The sequence below is a fragment of the Neophocaena asiaeorientalis genome, unplaced genomic scaffold, assembly GCF_003031525.2.
Source record: "Neophocaena asiaeorientalis asiaeorientalis breed wild unplaced genomic scaffold, Neophocaena_asiaeorientalis_V1.1 scaffold46, whole genome shotgun sequence".
NCBI lineage: Eukaryota > Metazoa > Chordata > Mammalia > Artiodactyla > Phocoenidae > Neophocaena > Neophocaena asiaeorientalis.
This window is the reverse complement of record NW_020175393.1, coordinates 13268340-13279093: the sequence shown is the minus strand read 5'-3', so window position 1 is coordinate 13279093 and position 10754 is coordinate 13268340. Positions and strand designations below refer to the sequence as shown.

Genomic DNA, 10754 nt, shown 5'->3' with positions numbered 1-10754 from the left:
TCTATTTTGTTATTAGTTGTTAATCTGTGTCTTATTTATAAACTTTATCACAGGTATGTATAGGAGAAAACATAGTATTATGTGAGGTTCAGTACTGTCTGCGGTTCCGGGCATCCTCTGGGGGTCTTGGAATGTACCTGCCGTGGATAAGGGGGGATGACTGTATCTTGTTTTTTGTATTATATTTACCACGACATCCAGTCGCAAGTTCAGAAACCAAAAAGTTTATGTGCAAGTTTATGCTTAAGGAACCAAGCAATGGGTGGGTAGTGGGGCTTCAGGAATGACTGTCATCAGTCTTAAAATCCTTCTGAATTCTGTGTCCATATCTTTATACTCTATTTAGTTCTTCCAAATCAGCTTTTTCCAGATGACAGAAAAATGTAACTGTGGAGAGCTCCCATGCTGAGACTAGCTCTTTGTTTCAAATGTTTAAAATCTCAGTCTCTGAGTCAATAATTCAATTTGCACAAAGTACTCTCAGCTCCATTTCGAATATCATACAAATGAAAGCAGTATCTCCTCCAAAGAAAGGGATGCTGTATTCAAAACCAAGGGGAGAGGACATACTATGCCTTTTCTCTTAATCTCACGTGCCTAATTTACATCATATCCATCACCACAGGGTGCTTTTGAGAAAAGTAAATCAGCAGCTTCCATTAAAAAAAAAATCGACTCTATGGCAAGATAAGGTACTTTATATAAATCATTTCAAATTCTCCCAATAATCCTGTGAGGTGGGAATTATCATCTCACAGTTCCAGGTAGAAAGAAAAGACTCACAAAGGTTCAGTAAATGTCACATAGGTCTAGAACTTCGAATGCTTTTATTTTACTATTTACATTGTTTCTTTTATTTGGAAAACTCAAAGTAATATAAAATAATTTTCATCATACTCTGCAATCAGCATATGCTGAAGTTAATGAAAAATAACCAATAAAGACTGACACAACTGGCAATACTATTCTTTATTTTCTTTTTGAGGGAGAAGCATGCTTTACAGCACCTGTAAACAAGTCAGTGAAGTATACTGTTTTGAGTTTCTCCATAAATATATATTATTCTTTTTTTGGAATGTTAGAATACCACAACACCAACTGCATTACAGAACAGTTACTGAAGGCAAGTCAGGCTACAACAAGGATAAAATTTTATGGCTAAAAATATTCATAGCAGCAACTTTTAAAAGATGATTTTATTAAATCAAGTCATTGCACTTGGTCATTTTATTGCTACAGCAAAACAAGGCCATTAAATTTTAACACTTCTCATTTCTGATTTGAACTGATTGTCTCATTCTTTTCGTACATTTCAAGTTTAAATGCAAGCATAAAATGTTTACCAACACATCTAGAGAGCACTTGGGTTTATTTTTTTCTGTCATCACAGTAAGAAGCATAAAAAGAGAATCCTCTGTTACACCAGGCCCATTCTCTCTTCCTATCTTCAGACTTAGATTTTGTAAGGAGGTAACAGCTTTATAGTATGACCAAAGCTTGGTGGTCGCACGCACACACACACAGTACTCCTAATATTGAAATATAATTAGGAAAATTAGTAATATTATGTTTTTCAAAGAATAGCAAACATTCACTACCAATTTGGCAATGACAGATGCCATGCTGTTCACCTCTACTCTGTAATTTATACTCATTCACTAAAAAAAAAAAAAAAAAGATTTACCCCCAAGTAAAAGCTATATAATTACATAGCATTTTATGATATGAACTTTATAAACAGGAATTAATAAAATTCCTATATCAAGAGCAAATACTGGTAAATTGCTAAAGTCATCATTTTTCCCTTTGATTTTGGTTTTCTTTACTATTTGGTCAAGGGCAAGAAAATAGAGACACAGTACTTGAATTACTTTTCAATTCTGACTGAGGAGTATACAAGCAAACACTTTAAATGTCTCTCAGTACTCATGACCATCTTGATTTTATGCACTGGTGAGAAAATGACCAACAAAAACTTTAAGAACAGCCTGAAATCTGCTGGTAACTCCCCTACCCTGTTATTAGGGTGAGGAGGGAGCACTTAATCAGATCTTCCAGTCATAAAGCTGGAGGGTGATTTCCAGGGTACATTGTTTTTATTTCTACCTGAAGACTTTCATGTTAAAATAAGACCTAATTTATTTAAGAAGAAAGAAATCATTCATTTGACAAGTCATTTAAAAACAGTAGAACCGGAATAAACAATTTGGTTCAGCAGTGACCTCATCAGAAGAGCCCAAGGACTTTAAGAAGTTAGAATGTACATACTTAATGCACAGATTTCCCCAAAAGCACTAATTTAAGTTGTGAATTTACCATTAAGTACTTATGTGTTGGAGTTTCTATTATTTTCTATTTCACTTTTATTTGAAACAATATGACAAAATTTCATTAACACAAGATTTCAGTATTTTAAAACTAAAATTTAAAGGAAAAATATTGGTTTGGGGGTTTAAAGAACACAAATAGAAGCATGATAGGTGGCACTCAAAATCTGAAAGCCATTTGCTATAATAAAGCTTAAAATCTAATTTTTTTTTCAAAAAAAGATCAAATTTTCTACTTTCAATATAAACCCACATATTTTGAGACATATTATCTGTAGATAACATTTTAAAAAGTTCAATTGTTCATAAGCGGCCGTGACGAAACTGCTATTCACCCACTTTGTGAAAATGCATTTTGAATATGGCCAACTATTTGGTTTTAAATAAGCTGTGATGTTACGTTTTGTGACCTACTAAACACTCTTTATAAAGCTGGTTACCTAAATGACAGCCCCAAATATCTCCACCAGTTAGTTTAGTCTAGTAGGTAAATTACACAATGTAAAACCTGAGTATTTACATAATGATAACTTGTCAAAGTATGAAACTGCATACTGAAGTTCTGAAAGTTCTGGAGTTTTGTTTTTCTAACATTACCATTATTAAAAATCAAATGGAGGGGCATGAAGAATTAAATCACAAGATTATGAAATGAGTAATATTTGAGCCTGTAAAATAAACAGAAAAGTACAGCAATAAGGCTGGTGTTTGCATATTATATGTGCTGTAGTTTCTAGGCACAACAAGTTAAGGGTTAAATTGACATTTTTAGTTCCTTAGACCTAATGAATTTAAAATATAGCTCATATTTTCCCCAATACATTTAACAATCCAATACATTTTAACTAAATTCCTTTATGAATCCTATAGTGCAAGCAATAAAAAAATATTCCAAAAGTTGAAGAAATTATTTTGATTAGTTCATTACAGTTATTACTATATGCACGGGTGAGTAATCTGGTTTGTAGCTAGGAAACTCCTATTTCATCACCCAGAGTATCACAAACTGCAAACAAACAGGCACATCAGTGTAATCCTGGGTAAGAAGCTAAACATAAAAAATATATATATACAAAGTTTATATCCCTTATGTTTTATGGGAAAAGTAGTGACTATAGTTACTATAAAGCTAAACTGTCCCTCTCAAATGGTATATTTTACAGATTATTCGTAAAGATATCACCATATTTATAGTATAGATCTCTTTAAAAATAATACTACAAGTTTCAATTAAAAAAAACTATTGTGAATTTTCTTTCCTTTTTATACAGATTCAGTAGTATCTTCAAGCAAACTAAACAAAAGAGTTTGCAATCCCAGCACATAAGAAATAAGGCCTCTTTTTTTTCATATTGGCAAAACAAAATATATAAAAAAAAATTCACCCTCCCCCTACATTTTTCTATAGATATAATAGTTCATATACGCATATTTCTTTATCACGACATCAGCATTTGTTATTTTTAAGTAACAAGTCAGTTGAAGTTCATAGTGTTGCTTCTGAATCCCTGGAACACTGAGAACACTGGGTGCACGTCACTTCAAGAAGACATGATTGCTATTTTCAGCTTCTCTATTTCCACCTAAATGGCAACAGATAAAATATCTTTACTTTAGAAGTTTATTTATTTTATCCTATGTCATGAAGATCTGATCATAATTTCAAGCCTCCAGATTTTGATTTCCATTCTAAAATCCAATTTCCAATGGTGTAATAAATATTTTAAAAGTTCAACAGATGAAAATGTCACAATGCAAGTTCCTAAATGACAGGTGACAACAACAAAAAAGCAGCTACAGTTGTTTCACCCAGAACAATATTAAATAACGTGAGCATTTGAAAGATCTGTGAGAAAATCAGCCCTACAAAAAACAAGAGTATCCTTGAAACCAAAATAAGAAATGTACCCGTACCTATAATTAAACAAACGGGGCAACACAGAATGTTGTTTTTTTTTAAAAGGACCAGTTTAGTTCTATGTTTTTCACTTACTGCTTAGGTGATATCAGTAAGCCACTTAACCTCACTTGGTCTCAACTTTCTCAACTGTAAACAGTATGTTCTAGATTAAATTGCCTTTAAAGCCCAGGAATATATATAAAATGCAGTCAATGTGTGAAAAATAGTTCCACTGTTAGGTAGAAGACATTCTTCACTTAACAGAAGTTCACAATTTAAGAAACGTTAGAAGAAAATTAGAAAAATTCATTAAATTTTCACAATAACTACAGAGTTATTTAACTTTGACATATTACAAATAACTAAGTTGAGGATCAAAGAGATTAAACACCATGCTAGTGGTTCCATGCCGAACTTGTACTGGTAAGGTCTAAGGCTTTAAAGGCCACAGTTTTTGTACTCTCTTCCCAATTATATGGTATTTTGATCATCTCTGACCTTGAATTACATGTAGAAACATTTAGGCTTTACCTTCTCCTGATAGCATCATCCCTCTCCCCAACAATGCATACAAATAATACGTGTTATGGCTAACTTCTGACAAATAGATCACTACTAAATGATGAGCATTTTGCTACAGTCAAAAAGTATAATTTCAATAAGCTCACAATCTCCTAAGGGATCCTAACCATTCAAGAATGGTTTGCTAATTCCAGGATCTTTCCTAATATTATTCTTTGACTAATATGATTATTAGCCAAACATGTTAGTAGCATTGGATTGAGACAAAATACCTTCAATCTTCAGCGTGATGTGCTATTATCATCTCTATTCCAAATACATTAACCACTGCATGAATTTTAGTGCGCAAGGATGCACAGAGAACAGAAAGAAAAAAAAATTGGTAGAAGAGGGAGTGCGGGCGGGATGAAGGTCAGGGTGGAGAATAACCCTGCACGCAGTCAGTAATACTCCTCACAGACTGCTGCTGGCCACATACATTTGGCAAATACTTGCATTGCTGGAGTTTCTCTTCTAGCATGTTTATGTTCATTGTTCATCATTAGTCCTCTGTACCACTCCTCAGTATAATATAATACTATATAATGTTAATGTTATAGTAGTTCAAAGTATTACTTTTAATTTGGGGGGAAATATAATTTCTCTTTTAAACATATGATCCTAAGACTCTAATGCCTTATTAAGTGTATTAAGTATCGAACATTTCCCACCAAAAAAAAAATTTATAATACAGGTCAGTGAGAGGCTAAGTAACAGCTGGTCTTGCTGGGAAAATATAATCAAATGAAATTCTTCAAAAAAGAAACAAATAATTCATTTGACTCTTTCCATGATTTTTATGACAAATTAAGTCATACATACAAATTTAGTATTGTATTAGTTCCTCTTGCTAACCTTATTACTTTATTTTCATATATGAATGTGTTATGTATAAATATAAGGAATGAAAGTCAAGAAACATTTGTTTTTAATTTTTCAATTTCTACCATGTTGCACACTGGGAATTTAACATATATTTAGAAAATATATTTTTAATATCTATCTTCTAACATTTATTAGTTTGACAAAAATTTGTTAGCAATCTAATATATATATAGCACTGTGCTAGGAGCTATGGGCAAAGATGAAACAGAAAAAGATCCCACCTCCAACAGTATAGAAGATGGGCAAAATAAGTACATAATGTGAATAGTGATATGACAGAAAATTATTACTTATTCATCTCTTACAAAACTAAACAACATGAATTTGAATTAATCAGAAGACTGGTGGCCAACTCAGTGAATGTGATGGAGCAGGGCCTTGAGAATCTACAGAACTTGGGCATGATAAGTGAGACAAAAGGAAAATCCATGAAAATACAGTAAGAGTAAAAATTCAGACAAATTAACTGTAAGGGACAATTGAGGATTAGCAAGTGAGGAAAGAAAGATAAACTAGGACCAGGACATAAGAGACCTCATTTGCCAAGTCAAGAAGTTTGAACTTCATTCAGCAAGTAATAGAAAGTTTTCGAAAGTACTGAGCAAGGGAAGACAAGATACGAATGAGAGAAACAAACAAGCTAAACAGAAGATAAGAGCATAAGAAAAGGACAGAAACAGTGAGAATAAAGAGAAAAAGGTTAGGGAGTACAGCCAGTAGGCCTACAAGTTAGTGGAATTAGAAGAGACAGAAGTCCCACATCTGCATGACCAGAAGCGAAACAAACTTTCAACACAGACAGAAAATCAGAATCTGAAAAGGTGCTATGTGTGACAGGGGACATGCTAAGTCTAAGTTCACAGTGGAACATCCAGGGAGTCTAATAGCTGGAAACTCAGGACAGAAGCTGGGAAAAGAACTAGATTTCAATGGCAAATGCACCAGAGCTAATTATGATACTCCTGGACACAGGTGAGCAAAGAGTGGATGCACAGAGAAGAGGCCTAAGCACAACACTGAAGGAACACCTCACTTAGGTGAGAAGAGATGGAGAAGTCAGACAGAAGAATGCAGGGTCACGTAAACCAAGACATACTTTGAAAAGGTGGCGATGGTAAAAACGTGAAGTGCTGCAGAAACCAAAGAGACATAGGAGTTGCCATCAGTAAACCCAAAATGCAAGGGGTTAAGGACTGAACTAAAAGTGAAGAATTAGTGACTGTAAATGTATGCTTTTCTTGTTTTTTGTTTGTTTTGTTTTGTTTTCTTTTTTGCAACAAATGAACTGCAAATGAAAAGAGAATACAGATCAAGAGGGCAGCTAGACCTAAAAGGGGGCTTTTTATTTTTTGAATCAAGGGGAAAATTGAGTATTTTCAGAGAAAGAAAGGAGAGTGCCAATAAAGGTTATGTGTCAGGTATAAGAATAAAAATGGAGTTTAGATAATCTGCCAAATACCTTCACACATATTATCTCAACAACTAAAGCTAAACGAGGTTAAGTGACTTCTTCGTTCAAATGGTGTAACTTAATCCCTAAGAGCAAAGGTTCTGGAGTCTGGCTGCTTTTATTAAAAATGGTAGCTCCACTGCTGACTTAATCATTCTAAACCCTAGCTTCCTCACTCTGAAACTGTCAGTCAACAGCAGAGAGTGAAGACGATGACATTAGCTACAAAGTAAACTCAATTCAGTGAGAAATTAAAGCCAGCAAATCTATAGCCATCCCAGTACCATCACCACCCCTGCCCCCAGGCAAAAAAAAAGAAAAAAAGTTGAACTGTGAAGAAAAGAGAACTATAGCTCAAGAAAGAAGGAGTGTTGAGTGCAAAAGATCTAAAACTAGACACTTTTAAGAGGCAAGAACCATGTTTGCTTTATTCATGAGTGTATATACCTTGTGCCCCGTGTCTATGAGAGTGAGTGCTCAAAAAACATTTGCCGAATGAATGAATGGAATGTGGCAGGGAGTCAACAAGAGATTAATTAAATGGCGACAAAGCTGTAGGGAGTGTCCACCTAAAGCAGGATAGCATAATTTGTGGCGGAACCAATCACCCAGTTGGGTTGGAAAAAACATGTCTAGTTTATGCTGACTACAATCTCAGTGCTGGAAGAAATGAATTACCTCTAGATTACTTCTCATTGCCTTCTCTTCTTCCAAATCTTTTCGTAGTTTTTCCAGTTCTTTCCTAAAAACAAAGTATTTATTATTGTTAAGTCTTTTGATTAAACAATATATATTTGACTAAGGTTAATAGAATCTGTTGCCTGATATCCCAGAACATAGGGAAAACTTTGAAAGGAAATAGCCATATTGACTGAGAAAAAATTCAAATTCTCTAGTTGAAATGATTCAATACAACAGTTAAAAAACATGGCAAAATCATGGCAAACCTGAGATAAAGAAATTTTTAAGTGAATACAGGTAATTTTCCATATTCAGTTATCATCCATTTCCAAGGCAGGACACACAGCCCAAATAATTTGGGAAAATGAATGTGAAAATATGTCACAATGCAAGGCAAATTATAATTTTTAATACAATAACCTGGACTTTACATATCTTTCTCTGTTTTTTTAATTAACTATTACATTAAAATCCAAACCAATAAACAAAAAACTGCAGCCAACAATCCCTCTTCTGTAACTCATGTTTTCATTTTTCTAGGTTCCCTTGTATATTTTTATATAGTCATTTTCCCCTCCATTTCATTTTCCAAGAGGAACTCAAGACTTTTAAAATACTCTTTGGAAAGAATTCTAAAATATCTGATAAATAATATATGTAAGTCATTAATATCTTTATTCATTCTACAGCTTATTTAAGAGCACCTATGGGCAATTTGTATGTGGATTTATTCTTTCATTATAGCATACTTGGTATCAAAAATGCAAAATGTCAAAATTAACAAATCAGATTGTTCTCTAACTGGTACCTGAGAGATGCTCAATAAATATTTACTAGATAAATGAACTTATAGTTTATAATGTGCTTACTGCAGAAACTGTGGATAAATCTGCCAAACCTAAACCAAGGTAAACTGAAGAATTCAAGAAATATCATGTATCAAATTTCCTCTCTCTATATGATATAAATGTGCACAATGTATGTTTTTTAAGTAGGCATTCAAGATAACTTTATGTTTCTATCTAAGAGATGTTTGTAGAAGTGCTCTGCGAACTACAAATACATCATGTTGTTAATCTCAATATTTTCTTAAATAAATAATCCAATGTCAACAAAGAATTGGAGGAGAAACAGTGAATTCAAAATCAGTGGTAACACGGTCTCTGGCGATGAGTATTATACCAGATTCCATATTCCATGAGATACTCTTAGAGGCCAGAGAAGAAGCTGGAGTAGGGGAGGAGCACCTGAACCCTCACCCTCAGTTTAGTTAGATTAGCTGATCTTTGATCTATTTTACCTACTGGGCTTTTGCGGAAGTATGTTTAAAATGTTAACACATTTTAAAATTCACATAATAACGTTTATAAGAAAAGATCTCTAAATCAATAGAAGATCCAAGTTTGAGTTCTAGCTCTACCACTTAAGAGCTGTGTGATCTTACATAATTAGCTTTACCTCTCTAAACCTTTATTTCTTCATCTAAAAGAAGGGAGGGGACTATAGCAGGTGATCTTTTAAATTTATTTTAGCTCTAAAAAGTCCCTAACTTTTACTTAGGCATGCCTCACCATATACCATTATCAAAAACTTTCAGAGTTAAGAGAAAGGCCTTACAAATCACCTATCCCAACCCATTTGTTTTATAAATATCCAACTCAACCCCAGCAGAAACAGTGATCAAAGTCCTCTGAGAAGAAAACCAAATGTATATATAGATACACCACAGATCCAAAATAAAATGGCTTTTCCTAATACTTTTAAGACCAATTAACCCATGTTTGACATTTCTAGCCTCAAATTATGTGTTTAAGGTTCATCTATGATATAACATGTATTAGTATTTCATTTCTTTTTACGGCTGAATAACATTCTATTGTATGGATGTACCACATCTTGTTTATCTATTCATCAGTTGATGGACAGTTGGGTTGTTTGAACTTTTTGGCTATTATGAATAATACTATAAACATCTATGTACAAGTTTTTGTTTGAACACTTGTTTTCAATTCTCTTGTACCTTGGCGAGGAATTGCTGGGTCATATGAGAACATAAGATTTAACTTTTGGAGTAACTGCCAGACTGTTTTCCAGAGTAGCTGTACCATTTTACATGCCCACCAGCAAGGCACGAGGGTTCCAATTTCTCACATCCTTGCCAACACTTGTATTGTTCGTATTTTTTATTATAGCCATCCTAGTGGGTGCGAAGTAGTATTTCATTGTGGTTTTGATTTGCATGTGCTAATGACTAATGATGTTGAACATCTTTTCATGTGCCTATTAGCCATTTTTCTATAATCAAGCTACTAGAACCAATTCTATAATCGAGCTACTACTTTCTGATTTACCTGGTTTGCCTTTTTCATAATTGGGCTGGGTTTTCTTATCCAAGCTTTCCAATTCCTAATTAGAATAACTAGAATTAATAGAGTTTCTAATTATTATGTTTTCTAATTCAAGCTTTTTTGCCTAGAGAGACACTATCAATAAAAATTTCTTTGAAAACAAACTTGCTCATACTAGAAACTTGGCAGATTACTTCTTTACTTGATATAATTTGAAAGAATTCTTTACACATGTGTTAAGTAGTGCTCAGAGAAGATAATAAGGGCTACACTTACCCATGATCCTTTTTTAGTGCTTCCACAACACACAGCAATTCAACAATCTGAGCTTTAAGTTCATCCAAAGAATTTTCTGTTTCTAGCTTAGCTTTGATTTCTAATGGAGTTAGAAAAGCAGCTGTATTTGGTTTAGAAGCACTTGAAGGTGTTGAAAGGTAAACAGACGGCTGAAAACATATAATAAACAGAAAATTTGTATTTACATTTAATATTACATTATAAATTCAAAAGATTTTTACTGCAAGGAGATAAAGTAATACTTCCAAGATAAATAAAAAAATTCAAAATCCAAAAAGCAGTTTGACGTTCATAACTGGAAAAAC

General features: G+C 33.4%; 1 protein-coding gene across 1 annotated transcript in view; it reads right to left on the bottom strand.

Moving 5' to 3' along the window:
- Positions 1–945: 945 nt before the first annotated feature.
- CD2AP (CD2 associated protein) overlaps positions 946–10754 on the bottom strand; it is a 103924-nt gene continuing 94115 nt past the window's right edge. Inside the window, exons 16-18 of the mRNA XM_024766207.1 lie at positions 10429–10598; positions 7802–7865; positions 946–3910 (exon numbers count right to left, since the gene is read on the bottom strand). Coding sequence (XP_024621975.1) covers positions 3869–3910; positions 7802–7865; positions 10429–10598 — 276 coding nt within the window. The 3' untranslated portion in view covers positions 946–3868. The remainder of the gene's footprint in view (positions 3911–7801; positions 7866–10428; positions 10599–10754) is intronic.